Source organism: Ceratotherium simum, chromosome 10 (genome assembly GCF_057802395.1).
Source record: "Ceratotherium simum simum isolate JZ-2026a chromosome 10, ASM5780239v1, whole genome shotgun sequence".
Lineage (NCBI taxonomy): Eukaryota > Metazoa > Chordata > Mammalia > Perissodactyla > Rhinocerotidae > Ceratotherium > Ceratotherium simum.
In genome coordinates, this window is record NC_141909.1 from 60944126 (window position 1) to 60965845 (window position 21720).

The window sequence follows — 21720 nt, forward strand, 5'->3', positions numbered from 1 at the left end:
TCCCAAGGGAGGCACTACCAATGAGGCCACCACTGGAGCTACTCAGCCCACAAACCCTTTATTCTTGCTGCGCCAACCACAACCGCCTCTCAATACCCAGGAAGCTGAACACTTGGTGTGCTAATGCCCCAAACCATCACATTTCTATGAACTTGCTTGTCACCACAAAATAGCAAAAAAAAAAAAAAAAGGAAGAGTTGGAAATGGTCTCCATGCTTTCACCCTCCAAATCGCTCACAAGTACCTGTGAAAGGTGAAACCAGTTTTGTACCCAGGACCATAACCTACAGTTCTCTACAGAATAAGAAGGAAACACAGAAGGAGCGGGGAATGCAGACTGAGCTATCCAAGCAACAGTATCCACCACAACTTATCAAATGCCTGGTGCATGTGCCAGGCATTTTTTCTAGGCAGAGAATACATCTGTGAGCTTACAGTCTAGTAAGAAAGGCAGGTGTTGAACAAGTTAATGTGAGTGCCTGCTCCCCATCTCCAATAGAATCGCTCTAACCATCTCCCAAAACTAGTGTTCTATGAAACACAATGTAGTCATGTTTCCCTCGTGGTCCCGAAGGTAAATGCCAGATTTGTGCTTCACTTCTACCAATTACATATGACGTTATGGCATGCATCTTGCATATCAACTTTACCTTCATCTTACTATTGCTCACTATTATTTTCCCTGTGTCCCTATTTCCTGATTTACTTTTTATCATAATGTACTATGTATTTTTCTAAGGTATCTCAAATCTTCCTCCTTGAAAAAGGGCAGATATAAATCAATCATCTGTCTATGTTAAACCCCAATGTTCACCCATGAGGAGTTAGCCCACTCACAAATTCCTACTACTATCATTTTTTGTTGGCTTCACAAATTTGATAAAGTACAAATGTAAAACAGAAGCATTTCTTTCATTTCTGGTTTCACTTTGGTAACCAAAAGACTAATGAGAAGATTAAAAGTTGAAGCAACAACACGTTCTTTGGATAATAAAAAATTAATATAACATGCTCTACAGTATTTTATGATAACTGGCTTTATTAATGTGGAACAATTAATGCTAGCCATAAAAATGTATAATTAAATGTGTTATTATTACAAGTTAAAATTTATTCTCTGTTCCGTACATTGCCATTTAATTGGAAAAAAGCAACAACAAAAACTTGCCACCTTACAATCAATTTGAAATTCAAGAAAAACAATATAAAAAGAAAATGTAGGCTGGAATGTATTACATTTGGCCAAACAAAAAGGTTTGATCCATGCTGGCTCATAAAGCAAGATAAAGAGTGTTTATGATTTTGAAAATTCACTGAAATTTTTTCCTTGAAGTTGTTCCTTTGTAATGCATTTTCTTGAGTTCTACCCATGACTGCCACAGTAACAGTCCTGGGATCAGAACCCATACACTATTGAAAAATACCAGATAGACCCAAAAGTAGAGCCAGTTGTTGGTGTTGAGGTTGGGGCTTCCCATAAGCCAGTCTGGGGAGAAGGTCATCCACCCGCCATACAATTCACACACGCACAGGGTAATCTGTATGAAATGCCTGTTAGAGAGAAAGAAATAAGGGATGAAACTGCCAGCTGGGCACAGCATGGCACCCTGAATCATGACATCTTTTCTTTAATGGCAGCATAACACAGTCTTCCATGGTAGAAAACCTCTCTGAAGTTGGACCTCAGGTTTCGTGTAGTGCTCCTTTGATGGGGCAGGTCATTCTAATTAATGAAGACTCATGATTTCCTTGGAGAAGCAACACTATCCTTTCTAGAAGATTATTCTCAGAGTTAAGTAAGGTCTCTTGGGTATCCTGTCCCAGTCACAGGAAGATTCAGTGAGGTCACACCTGACCTAGCAAAGAGAACCGAGTGTGAATCTTGCTATAAGCTGCAATTTCACCCGTTGTCAAAGGAGATAATAATAATAGTCTTTTCCTCAAATAATATTGTGGATATCCAATGAGATATGTAGATAAAGGGATGAGCACTATGCCTGGCACATAGTAAGTATTCAACAAGGTAGATATTATCAATGTTTGAAATAATCAACAAACGGGTGCACGTAGTAAGTCTACAATGAAGATGATGGAGTCAAAGACACGTCATGTTACCAAGGAGAAATTTAATTTTTCTTGCCAACTATCTATGTGAAATCACGGGGGGGAGTGGATTAAATGACCTTTGAGGTCTCTTTCAAATCTGAAATTTTGTGATGAAGCTTTAAACAAGACTTCTTCAACACAAGTTGGTGGAAAATTGAATGCAATGGTGCCTACTCGACATTGTCTTAGGGAATCATCCCCAGGTTAGCACTCCATTTGCCCAGGTCACTTGTCTGCAAGGAGGAGGGGAAGGAAAAGGGTGGGAAGGAGGAGCGTTCAAAATCTCAGAGTCTGACTGATGGATGGTTAACCTTCCATCTTTCTCCAGCTCCCCCCTCTTCTGTCTTCCTCATACCCTCCACAACTGGCTGCTGAAAAGATTTCTGACTTATCTTGCATGTCTGACTCGGAATTACATAAGGGAACTTACTTTGTGTCAAGTGGAATAGTTTTCTAGAGGGATTTGGGGAAAAAAAGGATGGAAACATTACCTTTTTATTCTCCACAATGTTGGTGGCCAAACTGCCTCTACAGTGACTAGGTTGTTACAACAGTCACATTTCTCATATTTTTTATTTTGAACAGTCTGAAATTATCCTGGTGGCACCATGATCCTTATCTAATAGCAAACAACTTTCGTTTTTACTCTACTTTTCTTTTTTTTTAAACAGTTATTTATTTATTTATTTATTTATTTATTTATTTATTTATTTATTTTTTTGTGAGGAAGATCAGCCCTGAGCTAACATCCATGCTAATCCTCCTCTTTTTGCTGAGGAAGACCGGCTCTGAGCTAACATCTATTGCCAATCCTCCTCCTTTTTTTTCCCCCCAAAGCGCCAGTAGATAGTTGTATGTCATAGTTGCACATCCTTCTAGTTGCTGTATGTGGGACACGGCCTCAGCATGGCTGGAGAAGCGGTGCGTCGGTGCGTGCCCGGGATCCAAACCCAGGCCGCCAGTAGCAGAGCGCGCGCACTTAACCGCTAAGCCACGGGGCCAGCTCTCTACTTTTCATCTAACAAAACAATGTCATAATCTACTCCAAATGTCACTTAGGTGTTGGGACAGCTAATGCCTCTCCTCTCTTCAGCAGGACAGGAGAAGGGCACTTACCGATAATATTTCTCTTTGACTATGGCATAAATTAGAACCAATGCCAGAGACCCATCCAGGACAACAGTCAGAATTTCCAAAGACACAATGGTTGGATCAAAATAAAGCCATCTTGCATCAGCTTTGCCATATTCTTTCCCTAAAAACAAAATACATTTCGTCATTCATCTGGCAATCATTTTTATGACGGTCAATGGAAATGAACTTTTTTCCCTTAAGGAGGAGACAAAAAGAACAACTGCCACTTTCTCTACATTCTTCATCATGCCTCAGTGGAAAGCAAGAGAAGCCCGGAGACTAAAACGCATTTGCCACCTGACACAAATAGTAATAACAGTATCATGTTATATTTGTAAAATAACTTACAGTTTCTAAAGTGCTTTCACATATGCACCCTCTCCACGCTCTCCCTTTTCATTATAAGCAGCAGAATTCTAAATTAATTTGACAGAGTCAGATTTTGCAAAGACAATCTTTTAATTATTTTCTTGGTAAATGCATTATAGTTCCTTACTTCAAAATTTCAATATAAAGTCTGTAAGTATAATTTAGATGTGGAAAAATTGTTATTAAGGAAATGTTTATTAAAAACACATGTTTATTAATAATTGAAGAGAAATTGAGTGCTGACAGGGCAGAGGGAAGGGGAGGGGAATGATAATGACATAGCCTAGATTCTAGAATGAATCCAAAATGGACAAAGGGGGTGTTTCAGTAGGCTACAGGGACAGGATTCACTAACAACAGCCACCACACAAAGCCTCCATTGTGCTGACTGGGGAGCAAGGAGACCCTAAGAAATCTTTCTAGATTCCATGATCAGGACAGTTTCTTCTAGAAAGCACTATGAGGCCAGAAAGTCTTTTTAGAGCTGGACTAAGAGCTATGCACTGGGTGAAGCCATTCTCCTCTCCTTTCCTTTCCTTCCTTCGTCTGTCCTTCCCTCCTTCCTTCCTTCCTCCCTCCCTTCCTCCCTCCCTTTCTCCCTTCCTCTCTCCCTCCCTCCCTTCCTTCCTTCTCTCTTTTTTCCTTCTTTCCTTCCCTCTTTCTCTGTCTTTCTTTTTTAATTTATCAAAGTAATACACGCAGGTCATAAGATCTCAAATAATCAAAGTAAAAAAAGTCCCCACTTCTTCTCTCCCTTTAAATACCATTCTCACATTATTTAAAAAAGGTTTGAACGATCAAAAATTAGCTACATTATGACTGGTCTGAGCAGCACAAAGCTCTAGTCTCTTAACAGCGAGAGTCAGGATCCCTCGGAGCTGGGACAAAGGGTTCTAATGAAAGGCTGTCCTGAGAGAAAGGAGGGCCAGTAAACAGGATTACCTATTTAATGAGATAACACACAGACACATGCTGAGAGGAGATTCTGTGAAAAGCCAGACACAAGGAGCAGGCGAGGCCATCCGTCCAGCCTGGCCTTAGCCAACTGCCAGCCATCAACTAACTGGAAAACAACATAATCCTGAAAGTAACAGTTTTTCCTCTAAATTTAAACATACATACAATAGGTGAAATGTACCATCTAGTGCATCCAAAATTTAAGGAAATATCACTTAAGTAAAATGCCACTGCTTTAGGAACTAAAAGATTAGTGGGTGTTTCGACATTCACAAAAGTAACACCATTCGTTCATTCTTTCACCATCCATTCCTTAGGGGGTGTTTAGACATTCACAAAAAACAAATCTTTTGGAGCATATGGAAGGCTCTGGGCTAGGCCTCGAGAATGCAGCAGTGACTGGGACGTAAAGTGTGCCCACTAGTGGTTCACACTCTAGTGAGGTCAAACCATGCAATAAGTGACAGTGACAGAGTATGGGGACATGGAGGAAGTGGCACTTAAGCCAGATAAGGAAGATGAGGTGTTTTCATCACTTCCTCTTCACCTTGTTAGTGAGAGAGGGATTCCCGCCCTAGAGTTATGGGGAGGGCCCATTCAATGAGTGTCATTGGACAGAGGAGGTTGATGGCAGGTCACATATACTCGTAGCCTGGAGGAGGAGGACAGCGTGGCACACAGGGCCACATGGGGGTTGCATTTGGAAATGGAATGAAGAGGAGCAGCTGTGGGAGGCAGGGTTTGTAGTAACAACAGGATAGGATGACTCCTGTTTCCCATATGCAGGCAATGTGCCTGGTCCCCACCACAAGGAGGATTATTTGGCTAGGGGACCTTATAGGTGGAGGCAGAGTGGGGAGGGGACTTGCAGTTAGGCCATTTGAGGCCCTGTGGATTTCACCAGACATCAAGGCACACATAATATTGGATCTTAATTTGAGGCCTTATAGCACAAGAGGTGCCCCCTGAACTGCGTGAAGGAGAAGGGTGTTTCAGGGAGGAACATGTGCAAAGGCTTGGAGCTAAGAGAACGTGGTATGTCTGAAACTACATTTATTTCAGCCAAGCTGAAGAAGACAGTGTGTGTGTGAGTGTGAGTGTGAGTGTGTATGGGTGGGGGGCGGTGGCAAGGTTAATGCTGGAGAGGAAGGCAGGGAGGATGGTAAAAGCAGGCCCACTATCCACCAGTCCCAGCGCATCAAGCCTCCAGTATCCTCCACTGCTTAACCTTGATTATCTCTTTGCTGGTTAAACACCTAGACAGAGAAAGGGCAAACAGAGCACTAATAAGCCTACTGACATGATCATTACCACTTATTTTATTTTATTTTTTTTGTGAGGAAGATCAGTCCTGAGCTAACATCCATGCTAATCCTCCTCTTTTTGCTGAGGAAGACCGGCTCTGAGCTAACATCTATTGCCAATCCTCCTCCTTTTTGTTTTTTTCCTCCCCCAAAGCCCCAGTAGATAGTTGTACGTCATAGTTACACATCCTTCTAGTTGCTGTATGTGGGACGCGGCCTCAGCATGGCCGGAGAAGCAGTGCGTTGGTGCGCGCCCAGGATCCAAACCCGGGCCGCCAGTAGCGGAGCGTGCGCACTTTACCGCTAAGCCATGGGGCCAGCCCCATTACCACTTATTTTGTGACTGACTGCCAGGCTTAGGCAGAAGTTTAGAAGGAAAGACGCACACTAAGGGCTGGAGTAGCCGAGCCACAGCTGAACCACAGAGTAAGATTAGGAGAGGATAAGGGAGACGACTCTCTTCTTGACCAGGCTCCAGTGAGGCTCCTCTGAGCCCTCTTCCCGACCAGGCCTCAACCTCAGGCTCTGTCCTTGTCCTGCTTAGTTTTAGCAAGAATCCTGCTGAGTCAGTTTACCAAAAATCCCCTATTCTTGGTATCTTACCATCTTTTTTCCCCCTAGTTATATTGAGACGTAATTGACATATGGCACTGTATAAGTTTAAGGTATACAGCATGATGACTTGACTTACATATATTGTGAAACGATTACCACAATAAGTTTAGTTAACATCTATCATCTCATACAAATACAAAAAATTAAGAAAAAAAATGTTTTTTTCCTTGTGATGAGAACTCTCAGGATTTACCCTCTTAACAACTTACAGCAGTGTTACCTATAGTCATCATGTGGTACATTACATCCCCAGTACTTATTTATCTTATAACTGGAAATTTGTACCTTGGACCACCTTCATCCAGTTATCCCACTCTCTGCCCCCCACCTCTGGTAACCACAAATCTGATCTCTTTTTCTACAAGTTTAGGTATTTTGGTTTTTCTTTTTTTAAGATTCCACATATAAGTGAGACGACACAGTATTTGTATTTCTCTCTCTGGCTTATTTCACTTAGCATAATGCCCTCGAGGTCCATCCATGCTGTCACAAATGGTAGGATTTCCTTCTTCTTAATGGCTGAATAATATTCCATTGTATCTATATACCACAGCTTCTTTATCCATTCATTCGTCACTGGACACTTAGGTTATTTCTACAGCTTGGCTATCGTAAATAATGCTGCTATGAACATGGGGGTGCAGCCATTTGATCACTCTTGATATTTGATCAAATTCCTCATCCCCCACCCCTGACATCTTATCACCCTGGCCTGCCTTCAGCAAGAATCCTGATCAAGGGCCGGCCTGGTGGCATAGTGGTTAATTTCGCGTGTTCTGCTTCGGCGGCCTGGGGTTTGCCAGTTCAGATCCTGGGCACGGACCTGCTCACTGCTCATTGAGCCATGCTGAGGCAGCATCCCATATAGAAGAGCTACAACTCTACAACTGTGATACACAACTATGTACTGGGACTTGGGAGAAAAAAGAAAAAGAGGAAGATTGGCAACAGATGTTAGCACAGGGCCAATCCCCCTCAAATTAAAAAAAAGAAAAAAAAAAAAAAAGAATCCTGTTCAGTCAGTCTATGAAGAATCCCTGTAGCTCTGATGTTTCTTCTTAGCAATTTTCCATCCACTGACCCCCACCCTGCTCCTTGGCTATAAATCTCCACTTGTCCTTGTTGTATTTAGAGTTGAGCCTGATCTCTCTCTCTTACTGCAAATCCCCCACTGCAGTGGTTCCTCTTAAATAAAGTCTTCCTTACCATCTTTAACAAGTGTCATGAATAATTTTCTTTAATGGGGTCTACATAATATTTATAGCCCACCTCTATATCCTGGTGAATCAAAGGACGGTCCACCCATCAACCTGTGGGAAGTCTTAACCCAAACCCTCTAAATCAGAGTCTGTAGTTTAACAAGAGCCCTAGGCAATTTTGTGCACATTAAAGTCTGAGAAGCACTACCCTATATCATTTTATCATTTACATCATGGATTTTCACTTTTGTGAGAATAAAGGGCACCTCTATTAAATGAGTTTCCACTTTTTTTAAGGTGAAAATGTAAACTGAAGATGACCGATAAAGACGGTGTTACACATTTGCATTTCACGGGACTGAGCCAAAGCTGGGCTGTTCCCTTTTGCTTTCTTTTTTTTAATATTCAATTTTTTGTTGTTGTTGTTTTTCTTTGTGAGGAGGTCAGCCCTGCGCTAACATCTGCCAATCCTCCTCTTTTTTTGCTGAGGAAGACTGGCCCTGGGCTAACATCCATGCCCATCTTCCTCCACTTTACATGGGACGCCGCCACAGCATGGCTTGACAAGCAGTGCGTCAGTGCATGCCTGGGATCCGAACTGGGGAACCTCGGGCCGCCACAGCAGAGCGTGCACACTTAACTGCTTGCGCCACTGGGCCAGCCCCATGTTCCCTTTTTCTGATGCCAGGCAGAGCTGTCAGGGTGAAAGGACAATAACTTGCGCTGGGTCCCTCAGCCCCTGGGCTTCCCCAGCAGTTCTCAAGCACAGTTGAATCCAGCCTAATCACCAGAAAGGTGCCCGGCTGTATTTCACTCAGACCAGGGAACTGAAGTAGCCTGACTCCAGGTGTGGGGCCGCAGGCTCCCTGAGCTGCACTGGCTAGGACCTGAGAGGCATCAAAGACAACACGTTTTGCTTTGAGAAGCACTAACTGTAGCTGACTCACTTTCTAGAGGAGTTTCCAACACTAGTGGTGAATAGGAGTCCCAACACAGATCCTGGCTGGAGGATATGATTTCAGGATTCAGAATTTCAGACACAAAATCTGAAAGAAGTTATCCTGCACAAGGCAGTTCTATGATAGTGGCAAAGGACCCTGTTGTTGCATGGCTCATTTATTTGTCAAAATTCACATAGTACATGGGAGGTAGTCAATACTGCTTGATTGAACATTGACTGATTTGCAGTGAGCATGAAGAAGGTAGGGAAAAAGAGTTAATATCTCTGCAGAGCAGGAAGATTTTTGGAAATTATCTACAAGACTACAGAGATATATATATATATATATATGTATATATATGTATACACACACACAATAAAAAGAAAGTTGATATTAAAAGTATGAAAAACACCCAGCTTAAATACTGCAAGCTCTTCAATCTGTACTCATTACAAAGTTTTTAATATACAGTTTTATTGAGATATAATTCATGTGCCATATAACTCACCCATTTAAAGTGTACAATTCAATGGGTTTTAGTATATTCACAGATTTGAATCACCACGATCTAATTTGAGAACATTTCATTACCCCCAAAAGAAACCCATACCCATTGTCAGGCACTCCCATCTCCCACTTTCCCCACCCCTCCCCCTACAGTCCTAGGCAATCACTCCTCTATAATCTGTCTCTATAGATTCACCTATTCTGGACATTTCATATAAATGAAATCACACAATATGTGATACAGGTACTCACTTAATTGACTTGGAATTAATCTCCCCAAATGCAAATGTCTTAAATTACTTACACAGTGAAGCGATCAAGCCATCAGACTCTGCAACGTTTCCCACCAAAGACAAGTAGACAAAAGGGCCTTCCTGGAGAGAAGAAAACGAAAACAAGCTCTAATTTAGCATCACAACCACAGGATGGCACCGCAGATACATGGCCTTGCCTGGTAGCATCCCCCAGGAGCCTACATCCTGGTCAGTGCACCTGACCTGACACAACCCCAGGGGTGCGATCCTGGCTCCCTGACCTTGGAAATATGTATGTCCAAAGCGAATGTTTATATAAGAAATGCTGTTTTTCAGTGATTGGCGTTATAAAATCAGAGGTGCGTTCTTATGGGGAAAAAATAAGTTGAAAATTTTGCACAAGAGTTTAAGTGTTATATTAAATAGGCTAAATTCTGGATTATTCCAGGCATTTTCCACCTTTGAGAAGTCTCATAGCAGTTCATTTCGTCTCACCTCAAAACAAAAAATCCAAGATCTCTCTCAACAAAAGTGGTATTCACATATCTATATGATATCTATATCAGATATCTATATCAGAGTTGAACTAGTTCTTTTTCCTGCATAAGGGCAAACTTAGGAAAATTAAAAACGCTTACGGCTACATTTTAAATTTTAGGTAATGAAATATCTGCAATTATACTCAGTATTTTCCCATCACTAAAGCATTTGTCTAAAATTTCAAAAACTAATTAACTAGAATTCACTGGGATATCTGATCGTCATGTCGCTCCTTTGAACAAATTTTGCCACTGGCCAAGACAACTTTTCCTCATTTCTTTTTACCAAAGCAGTTGCTCATATAACATTAAAATTGTGTCTCTGCCTAATCTCGGCTCACTTCTAGTACCATTTCCCAGAGGTTACTACTTATAACCACTCTGTCTTCAGTCCTCGGGGTTATCTTCATAACTCATAATATACTGCTATTTCTTTAGACATTATCAACTAACAGCCCATCCTGAAAAATTATGATTTAATTATACTGCTTCCTCTCCCCTTCCCAGTCCTTCCAGTACTTAATAGTCTAGGGGAGGAAAAACTTCCTTCTCCCCTCTTAGATTCTGTAGCTGGCTTAAGAATTAACTGACATAAGACAGATTAACAGGAGATAAACATACCAATTTTATTCAATATTTTTACATATCCACAAGAGTCTTCAAAAGGAAAACAAAAACCTAAAGAAGCTGCTAGGTCCAAAAGCTTATATACATTTTACATAAAGAACGATAAATTATGGGGATGTGACAAGACAAAGGCGCTTGGGCTAGGGACAATAAATTGCGGGAAAGTGGCTAACAAATATATGGGGGAAGCTAATGGAAGATAAGAGTTATTTTAGTAGGTTCATTTGTATAGGTCCGTTTTGGCGTTTACACCCAGTCTCTGGTGATAAGAATGTTCTTCTCTTCCTGGTACCGGGAGGGCACCTTTCTCATGGGAATTTAATGACTTGATTTTAGGTAGAAAGGGGGAGGTCAGAGAGCCCTTCCTGCATCTGTTGCTTCGCAGTTGCCTTCAGCTCAAAATAATCAATATGCCAAAGCGGCGTATTCTGGAATGGCATGTTCCGAACCCCTTCAAATACCTACAGTATATTATTCTCTTTAATTTTTCTATTACTTACCCAAATTTGTAACTGAAGCAATAAACTTAAAACCTTAGCTTACTCTTTCATCAGTGTTGCCCAGTATTTCGACTTCTTACCGTGTAAGATGAGCACAATAGTCCCTACCATGCTTTCTCGCTCTCCTCCCCATTTCTAACTCTCAACTTCTGTCCACCTTGCTTGTACACTGTTGAGATTGACTACATTTCCATTCTTGTTCTGTAAACATATCTGTCTTCCCTATTTTATCTGTAAGTGGATTTTAAAGCTGAAAAGCCAATCTACAGCATTTAAAATATGGTGATTATGTAAAAATCATTCACTGCAATAGGCCATTTCTCTACAAATCCAGTCTTGTGACTCCTGTGTCACTTAAGGAGAATGTGGCAAATGGAAAATTCTTTCTTACACTCCTGAATTTCTCAAAATCATGCTATATTTTAGTTTGCTTCATATGTGGGCTATGACTTTCTTATAAGTCATTTTTGTTTACGCTCCAGTTTGTAATTGCCTTTCTTTTGCTCCAATTGAGAGAAGAAACCTTTCTCCACATCTCATTAATATCTTTCAGCTTCTTATCCATTCCAATGTCTGTTGAATGGAGGCTTTGAAGCTGGTTTATTCTGTCTTTTCTTGACACTCTGTAAGTTACTTAATTGGTAAATGTGGTTTATCTTAGAGTATATGTAAAAATTGTATTCTTTAAAGGAGACTTTTAAAAATTACATATGAGATAAACAGCAATGTTTTAAAATAAGAAGTCCTTCCAGGCCACTTTGCAACTCCTTATTTTCACCAACCGATTTTTTATCTTTAGCAGAGCCATAGCAAACACAGACCACTTCCCTGACTTGGCCTGGGAACTTTCTAGACAAAATACATCCACTGGACTGGCGAGTAGAGGCAATGAGACTGGGTTGAATCTGACCTGCTCTAGGCCCCAGTACATCTATCTGTAAGATGAAGGACTTCCTAAAATTAGATTGTGGATCTCATCCTAAAACTAGATGTGACTAACAACTTCTTCAACTGGAGCCATTAGGAAAACATGGTCCTTAGGTCCAAGATCTCTCATCAGAAGCAACTCTGTGGGTAAGAGCAAGATGGAGAGCCGGCAATCCACAACATGCGGGGACCCAAGAGTGTATAACAGATTTGTTCCCTTTTATATCTACCTGTTGATGTTCTACTCCTTTTTCAAATCCCAGCTGAAACCCTCCTTCTTCCAAGAAGCCTTCCCAAACCTCCTAGTGAGGATTAATTTCTCACTCTCCCTTGTTACTAAATTTGTGTTCTGTAATCAACTGTCTGCTGGTTATGGATGTTCAGTACCCATTAGATCATACATCTCTGGGGTCTAGAGATGTTGTCTTCTCTGTCTTATAATCCTTAAGAACCCAGGATGATATTTTGTGTTGAGTGTTTGCTAATCAGGAATTAATGACAAGTTCACATAATGAATTACTCAGAAAGAAAGATGCCCTGTGGGGCTTTTAGAAGGCACTATATATTTCTTACTATATTAACGCCTTAAATGTAAAGGCAGTATAATATACATAAAGTGTAATGAATATAGTCATGCCTCCAAATACCGATCAGATGTTACCTCCTCCAGGGAGGTAGGTGTCTCTCCTCCACAGAACCCTGTTTATTTGTCTTCTCCTCAAAACTGTTAGTTCCTTTAGGGCAAAGTCTTTGTCTTTTATCTCTATATTCCAAATGCCTGACAGATGGTACAAGCTAGTGAATGTTTATCAAAAGAATAAGAATAAAAGGAGGATGAGGGGGGATTAAAAAAAGAGAGTTAAAAAACAAACAAACAAACAATCCAATCAGAAAATGGGCAGGGGCTGGTCCAGTGGCATAGTTAAGTCTGTGCACTCTGCTTGGGCGTCCCGGGGTCCACAGGTTCAGATCCTGGGTGCCGACCTACAGACCGCTCACCAAGCAGTGCTGTGTCAGTGTCCCGCATACAAAATAGAGGAAGATTGACACGGATGTTAGCTCAGGGACAATCTTCCTCAAGCAAAAACTGGAGGATTGGCAACAGATGTTAGCTCAGGGCTAATCTTCCTCACCAAAAAAAAAAATAAAAAAAAAAGTTTATTAAGTGGTCTTGATTATTGGATAGCAAGTAGTAAAAAATCATGATCTATACCACAAACCAAAAAAAAAATGAATATTATGAAAAAGAAAAGAAAAAGAAAATGGGCAAAAGAAATGAAGAGACATTTCATCAAAGAGAATATACAGATGGCAAATAAACATATGAAAAGATGTTCAACATTGTTAGCCATTAGGGAAACGCCAATTAAAACCACATGAGATATTACTACACACCTAACAGAATGGCTAAAATAAAAAATAGCGACCACACCAAATTCTGATGAGGATGTGGAGAAACCAGATCACTCATACATTTCTGGTGGGATGAAAATGGTACAGCCACTCTGGAAAACGAGAGTTTGGCAGTTTCTTAAAACTAAACATGCAATTACCATATGACCCAGCAATTGTACTCTTGAGCATTTATTCCAGAACAATAAAAACTCATGTTCACACAAAAACATGCACACACATGTTCATAGCAGCTTTATTTGTAATAAGTAAAAACCAGATGTCCTTCAAGGTGAATGGGTACACAAACCCTGGTACATTCACACCTCGGACTACTCCCCAGCAGTAAGAAGGAACCAACTACGGATACACTCAACAACTGGGATGGATCTCCAGGGAATTGTGCTGAGTGAAGAAAGTCAACCTCAAAAGATTACAATGCTATGATTCCGATTCCATTTATATAACACTATTTGAAGTGATGAAGTTTAGAAACGGAGGACATATTACTGGCTGCCAGGGCGTCGGAGGTAGAGGGAGGGGAAGGACAGGTAGTTACAAAAGGAAAACACTAGGGATCTTTGTGGTGTTGCATCTTTTCAGTGCCTTAACTATTGTGGTTGGATACACAAACCTACCCAGTTGATAAAATGGTATAGAACTTACACACACACACACACACACGTGCAAGTGAAACTAGGGAAATCTGAATAAGATCAGTGGATTGTATCAACGTCAACATCCTGGTTGTGATATTATAGTATAGTTTTGAAAAATCTTACCATTGGAGGAACCTGGGCAAAGAGCACAGGGATCTCCCTGTACTATTTTTTACAACTGCGTGTCAATCTACAAGTATCTCTAAAAAAATTTTTCAAGAAAACCAGACAGGTACGAAGAGAGATATAGAAAAAAAGAGTAATGTTACTAATTGAATAACATTTTTAAAAATCAATTGTAAGGACTTTTTTTAAATTTAGAGTAGGCTGGGCCCTGGCCTCAGAGAGCTTATTATCTAGCTGGGTAACACTCACAAATCCAATTCAATAAAGATTGGAGGAAGATGAGGGGGCAGTGGTTGGGACAGTCAGGGAAGACTTCCAGAAAGAGGCAGGCCTCGAGCTGGGTCTTGGTGGGCAGGTTGAGAGGCAGAAGGAAGGATAGGGATGGTAGTCCAGAGATACCGAGTGCAGGGTGGTGTGAGGCCTGGTGGGTCCAGATTCTGTCCGGCCCAGCACTGTAACACAGACAGCAATGGGCCCCCAAACCCTCCCACTGTGCTCCCTCCCCGGAGGCTGAGGGCACTTACTTATGTTCTCATAAAGAAAGCCTCAGGCTGGTTTTCACTACTCCAGCCCTGTGTATAAACTACTCCCCTGTCTGGAGCACCCATGCCTGGCTTTTTCTTCCCCTGAAAAGAATGTAAATATTCTGGATTTTTTTTTATTGTAGTAAAAAATACACAATGTAAAATTTACCATTTTAACCATTTTAAGTATACAGTTCAGTGGTGTTGAGTATATTCACGCTGTTGTGCAACCACCACCACCACCCATCTCCAGAACTTTTTCATCTTCCTAACTCTACATCCATTAAACAGTAACTCCTTATTCCCCCTTCTCCCAGCCGTTGGTAACCACCATTCTACTTTCTGTCTCCTGGAATTTGACTACTCCAGGTACCTCATATAAGTGGAATCATACAATATTTGTCTTTTTGTGACTGGCTTATTTTCACTTAGCATAACATCCTCAAGGTAATCCATGTTGTAGTATATGTCAGAATTTCATGTCTTTTTTTTTTTTTTTAACAGTTTTATTTATTTATTTATTTATTTTGTGAGGAAGATCAGCCCTGAGCTAACATCCATGCTAATCCTCCTCTTTTTGCTGAGGAAGACTGGCTCTGAGCTAACATCTATCACCAATCCTCCTCCTTCCCCCCCGCCCCCCAAAACCCCAGTAGATAGTTGTATGTCATAGTTGCACATCCTTCTAGTTGCTGTATGTGGGATGTGGCCTCAGCATGGCCGGAGAAGCGGTGCATCAGTGTGCGCCCGGGATCCGAACCCGGGCTGCCAGTAGCGGAGCGCATGCACTTAACCGCTAAGCCACAGGGCCGGCCCCAGAATCTCATGTCTTTTTAAGGCTGAATAATATTCTGTAGTATGTTATATACCACATTTTGTTTATCTGTCTATCTGTTGATGGACATTTAGGCTGTATCTACATTGGCTACCATGAATAATGCTGCTATGAATATTGGTGTGCAGGTAGCTGTTTGAGTCCCTAGTGTCAATTTCTTTAAGTATTTATGTAGAAGTGGAATTGCTGGATCATATGGTAATTCTGTGTTTTACTTTTTGAGGAACTGTCACACCATTTTCCAAAGCAGCTGCACCATTGTACATTCCCACCAGCAGTACACCAGGGTTCCAAGTTTCTCCATGTCCTTGCCAACACTTGTTATTTTTCTTTGTTGTTGTTGTTTATAATAGCCATCCTAATGAGTGTAAAGTGGTATCTCATTGTGGTTTGTTTGTTTGTTTGTTTTGTGAGGAAGATTAGCCCTGAGCTAACATCCGTTGCCAATCCTCTTTTCGCTGAGGAAGACTGGCCCTGGGCTAACATCCATGCCCATCTTCCTCTACTTTATATGGGACGCCGCCACAGCATGGCTTGACAAGCAGCGTGTCAGTGTGCACCTGGGATCCGAACCTGGGAACCCTGGGCTGCCGAAGCTGCTGCACCACCCCGGCCCGCCCCTCACTGTGGTTTTGATTTACATTTCCCTAATGACTAATGATGTTGAGCATCTTTTCATGTACTTATTGGCCATTTGTACACCTTCTTTGGATAAATGTCTATTCAAGTCCTTTGCTCATTTTTCTTTCTTTTTTTTTTTTGTGAGGAAGATCAGCCCTGAGCTAACATCTGTGCTAATCCTCCTCTTTTTGCTGAGGAAGACCAGCCCTGAGCTAACATCTATTGCCAATCCTCCTCCTTTTTTCCCCAAAGCCCCAGTAGATAGTTGTATGTCATAGTTGCACATCCTTGTGGTTGCTGTATGTGGGACGTGGCCTCAGCATGGCCGGAGAAGCGGTGCGTCGGTGTGCGCCCGGGATCCGAACCCGGGCTGCCAGTAGCAGAGTGCGCACACTTAACCGCTAAGCCACGGGGCTGGCCCCTCATTTTTCAATTGTTTGTTTTTTGTTGTTAAGAATATAAAAGTTTTCAGTGGAGATATCACCCCTTGGTACCTGAACTCGAAGGACTAGACTGCCCCACAGGCAAGATTAACCAATAATTCTGCTAAAGTCAAGGCATTTGGTAAAGCAGAGTAGGGGCCACTATCAAAGAATCTGAGGGCAAGATCTGTCATTCCATCAGGGGAGTAAGGGGTCCGCAGGGAATCTTCAGTGCCTTTACTCTCTTGTCACCCAGTAACCTCCTCTTCAGTCTTTAAAACCCGAGTGACTACTTGTCTCCCCGGTGCTATCTCTAGACCTGGACACAATTCTACCACTCACTGACCAGACTGCTTGGTAACGATTTGTTTCCCTGTCCGTTTCCCTCACTAGCAAAGCTCCTCAATGGTAGGACTATGTGTTGATTACGTGCAAGAAACACTGAATACATGGATGGTGAGCTTTAATAGACAATCCTAGGCTAAATCTCCAGATTTTGCGCAGCTATCCTTAAGCCATGTAGTATTGGCCAGGTCTCCTAATTTCTTTGTCCTCAGTTTTTTCTTAGCTATAGAAGAGATGAAACAGGTCCAGACACAAGGCTGCAAAGATCCTTGACTGAAACATTTACTACATGGAGAAAACGCCCTTGTGTGATAGGAGAAACAGGATCATCACACACTTGGGGTAGGTCTGGTGGGTCAATGTAGACCTGGATGGTGCAGTGGTTCTTCACAAGGACACTGCCCTTGTGTTTTATGTAAAAAGGGAGCCAAACAGATACACAAACACTTGGCTTTCCTTCATAAAGTAGGCTCTGTACCATTAGCATTAGCAACTATTTGATTCTTCCCTCAAGACAACTCTAAGGGCTCATAACCTTTCCCTACACCATCAAGTCTTGATGTGTTCCATCACAGGAAGGACATTCAGATTAAAGTCAGGAAAAGAACAGAGTGAAAGTGGTGAGCATGTCAATATCAGGGTTTCAGGGAACCAAGGTCCCATCTCTGGAAGGTTCTGTGATTCCTAGACAGGCCTGATCTTATCCTAAAGTAAGTTACCACGAGAAATGTAAATCGACACAGGTCCACCACTCTAGGCTGCAGTATCTGCAGTTGGATCTCCATCAGTAACAGACTCAATGCAAAACTGAGCAAATTAGGTGCAGGAGGTAGAGGCACCAGCTTCAGAATGAGACGGTCTATTACAGCCTAAAGATTCTTTGGGGGCTTCTGAAACAAATCTGTTTTAACAAGACATAGATCTAAGATCAAAGTCACTGAAAACATTAGTTACTATTCTCCAAGGGCCAAAATTATCTACAGAATTGTAGAGAATGGAGAAGATATAGTTCCTTCCATGAATTCACATTTTATATTAAATGAACCATATAGTATTTTTCCTTCCCTCTTAAAATTATTTCTAGGCTCTGGAGCATGAAGTTTATATTAACTTGCAGAATAAACATGGAAGGTTATCAGCAAAACTCATAAGGTATGATCAAGATCTAGCCATCTGGAACTAAAATTCCTGTTTGAACTCAACAAGCACCTGAGGTTCTAAGGATCAGATGAAAGGTGCTTAGTAAGCAGCAAAGGAGATAGGGTGTTGCTATAATTGGGAAGGAGGGCTTGAATAGGTGTACAGGTAAGAGCATTGTGTTGCACTCTGGAGATCCAGGTAAGCTTGAGCAAAAGCAAGTACAACAGATTTTATTTCTTATATGCCCTGCTACTTTTACCTCTGTGGGCTTCAATTCTCTAATCAATAAAAAGGAACAGAGTAAAGCTCTCAATAGATGTTTAATGAATGAATAACTGAATGAATGAAAGAGTAATGAGCAGTTAGGTGAGATCTACATCTTCACCTTTTGACAGAGTGTCTCTTACACAAGACTGGAAGTCTTGAGAGAGCACTTGGAAGACTCTTAATTGCTGAGGGTCATTGACCCCACTGGTGGGGTCCACGAGCAGTGGCCTGGGCAGAGTGCCTGTCAGTAGAGGGTCAGGTGTGGTGGGAGGGAGCCAAGAGAGGGTTGTGTGGTCAGAGACTGTTTAAGCCCCAGCATTTCCATGGGCATGGGCCATGAGTTCTATACCTGCCAATGCCCATAAGCCACGGGAAGGTCAAGTTCGTGATGACCACCACGGTAGGCTCCCTGACTGACTGACGGGGCATGATGATGTCTTCAAGGATTCTTGTGCTGTTGTAATCCCTACAACATTCTGAGAGGCAGAGACTTGTTCCTAAGAAGCTCAACCTGAATTTTCAGAGATAGATTTACTGAGAACATAGGGGTTAAATGACAGGAGATCTGGATTCTCTTTAAAATACTTCAGCAATAACAAAGAAGAAGGAAGGGAGGGAGAGAGGAAAAGAAAAAAGTGACAGATGAAGCAAGTGCAGCAAAATTTGAAAATGTTGAATCTGTTCACTACACTACTCTTTCTATATTTGTGAATGTTTGAAATTTTTCATAGTGAAACTTAATTTTTAAAAAGGTATATAGCAACTTATCAAAGTTGCACCTCTAGAGGAAACCAGCGCAGTGCTTGGTGCACCATCAGCAAGAGCTCAGAGAAGTGCTCCTTGCGTTTCTAGACTCCTGACTCAGGATCCCCTGGTCCCAGAGGCTTCTGCCTTCACACTTCTAACATGTGGGCAGGGTCTCTGGGTCAGTCATAAGGAACTGAGCACCTAGGACTCCAGACAGCCTGAGGCTTAGCTCTCCCAGGATCTCCTCCAGACCCAAAGCAGCCTGGGTCTGGATCAGCCTAAACTAGCACAGCTGAGGCAAAACCAGAAGTGGTCTGCCAGCACACAGCATGCAGAGTGAGTGCATCACCGAAGTCAGCCATTTGCTATCCTTTTCCCCTTCAGCTGCACTTTAACATCAAACAAAGCGGTGTTTCAACAGTCATCATTACCGTGAGTCGCCAGATTATCCACGCCTCAATAAACCACAGGGTGAACCTGCTCACCTTCTGCAGGTTCTTCTGCCAGCACCAGTGTCCTACACACACACACACACACACACACACACACACACACACACACACTTGCACAAAAAGGATGAAAAGTAAGGAGAGCCAATGGTCATAACCAAAAAAAGAAAGGAAAAAACTCACTATTCATATTCCCTCTTCAAATTACCTATGCCCTCCGGTGAACAACCAGCCATGAAAATGCCAGCCCTGGTGTCCTCCTGGCTCTGGGTGACATGCTGAGCGAATTCTCTCTTGCTGTGCATTTGGGTCTGCTGTAGAGTCGGGCTCTTGCTCACCCCGATAACGGCTGCTGTCCCCTGTCATGGCTGAGCTGTCCCACCCAACGTCTGTGCTCCCACCACACCTACGGCATGCTGCCTTTCTAGTGGATTTTTCTGTACTCATCTGACATTTCTTCTGGTGGGGTACCTTTACTATTTTTCACATTAAAAATTATTATAAAAGGGATACACGCTGAAAATTTAAAAAAAAAAAAACCTATATGAAAAGGTATGGAGTGAAAGGTCAAGTTTCTTTCTCTTCTGACCCCCAATCTCATCCCCCAGAGACACCACTGTTGAGTTTCACTGTAGCCTTCAAGAAATTTTTTATGTGTACGTTTTATGTAGTGATAAATATTCAAAATATTTTCTTCCTGCTATTAGTTTTTCTACTGTTAACCAAGAGGGTGATGAGGAAAATTTCACAATGTTGATTTATTTAAAAAATTTTAAAGTTCTATGTATCAGGAAATTTTGGTTTAAAAACATAGGAAAGTCCATATATGATGCTCTAAAACATGACTGAACTATATCTATCTAACAGAGCTGCCAACAAAATCAGCTTAAAAGTTAAAATGTATCATGGCAAATGAAATTAAGTAACAAAGGCCAGTCTTATTTTTCACTTAAAGGCATTCCAGACATGTAATTTTAACAACGTATTTTATAGACTTTAAGATAGCTACAAGTCAAAGCTCAGATAAAAAAAATTCCTGAGCTGTGCAAACCACTGCTATCTATAATTCAATGACGGCTTTAGAGAGAATGCTCGATTGACTCATTTCAACCCTTAAACAAAAATTTAGCGGCAAAAGGCATTATAGAAATAAAAAAGAAAAAAATATTTTTTGTAATTTATGTTTGTATTTGTAAAGGCTGAATTTATATTTGAATGTATTTTCGAGGCTTTTTCCCCCAGTGCATTTGAATGAAGAACCAGAGAAAACAGTGCAGCATTCATTAAGAGTGAGAAAATAAAGTAAGAATAGAATTAGTACGTAAATCCTGTCAAAATTTATTAGCATTTTCTAATCTGACTCACAAAATCTCAGCCTAATCAGACTTGATTTTTCCATGTCATGGCAAGAGCATACATATTGTTTCCGGAAGGATCAGCTGCTTCAGCCTCCCACGGCACCTCGGCACCTCGTTCATCAACGTATGCTGCCCAGCTGTCGTCCACTTAATGAGATGACGACTTCCATTTGATGGAACCTGCCCCAGCAGATGGGCTGTCACCTAATATCAACAACGGACCGTGCCGGCCCTTTCAGAACTTCAGGTATCAAACGGCCACACAAATTCTATTGTTCCTGCAACATGGCAGCTTCACGTTTGATTTAGGACTTGAAAAACATTTCTCCCCTTTTAAGAATATACCTCTCCCTGCCAAGACAGTTGTTACTCCTCAGATTAAGGATTTGAAAGGAAACCTTCCAAGGCTCATCTTAACTGGACATGTGCATTATCACTTTATTACATAGGGATGGGATGAAAATTAAAAGTTCATCCAAGTTTAGAGTATGGCGAGGAGGGGTCATGAAAGGGACAGAGGAAGAGAGAATGAACATTTTCTGAGCTCTGCTAAATGCCAGGCACTGTGCCAGGCGTCCTACATCTTTGCTATTCAAATGTGGCCCGCCAACCACAGATTGGGCATCTCCTGGGAGCCTGTTACAAATGCAGAATCTCGGACCCTGCCCCAGACCGAGGGAAGCAGAATCGGCGTTGTACAAAGAGCCCTGGGTGATTCCTGTGTACATTCTAGTTTGAGAAGCATTGCCCTAAATTACAAAGCTTTACTTAATCCTCATAACAACTCTTTGAAGAAAATATTATTTCTATACTTTATAGGTAAGTGCTATGGTCTGAATGTGTCCTCCCCAAATTC

General features: G+C 41.6%; 1 protein-coding gene across 1 annotated transcript in view; it reads right to left on the minus strand.

Annotated features, from left to right (window-relative positions):
* Positions 1-1014: 1014 nt before the first annotated feature.
* The window catches only part of EBPL (EBP like), a 42454-nt gene continuing 21748 nt past the window's right edge, over positions 1015-21720 (minus strand). The window contains exons 2-4 of the mRNA XM_014790010.2: positions 9437-9506; positions 3223-3361; positions 1015-1551 (exon numbers count right to left, since the gene is read on the minus strand). Of these exons, the coding sequence (XP_014645496.2) occupies positions 1311-1551; positions 3223-3361; positions 9437-9506 (450 nt within the window). The 3' untranslated portion in view covers positions 1015-1310. The remainder of the gene's footprint in view (positions 1552-3222; positions 3362-9436; positions 9507-21720) is intronic.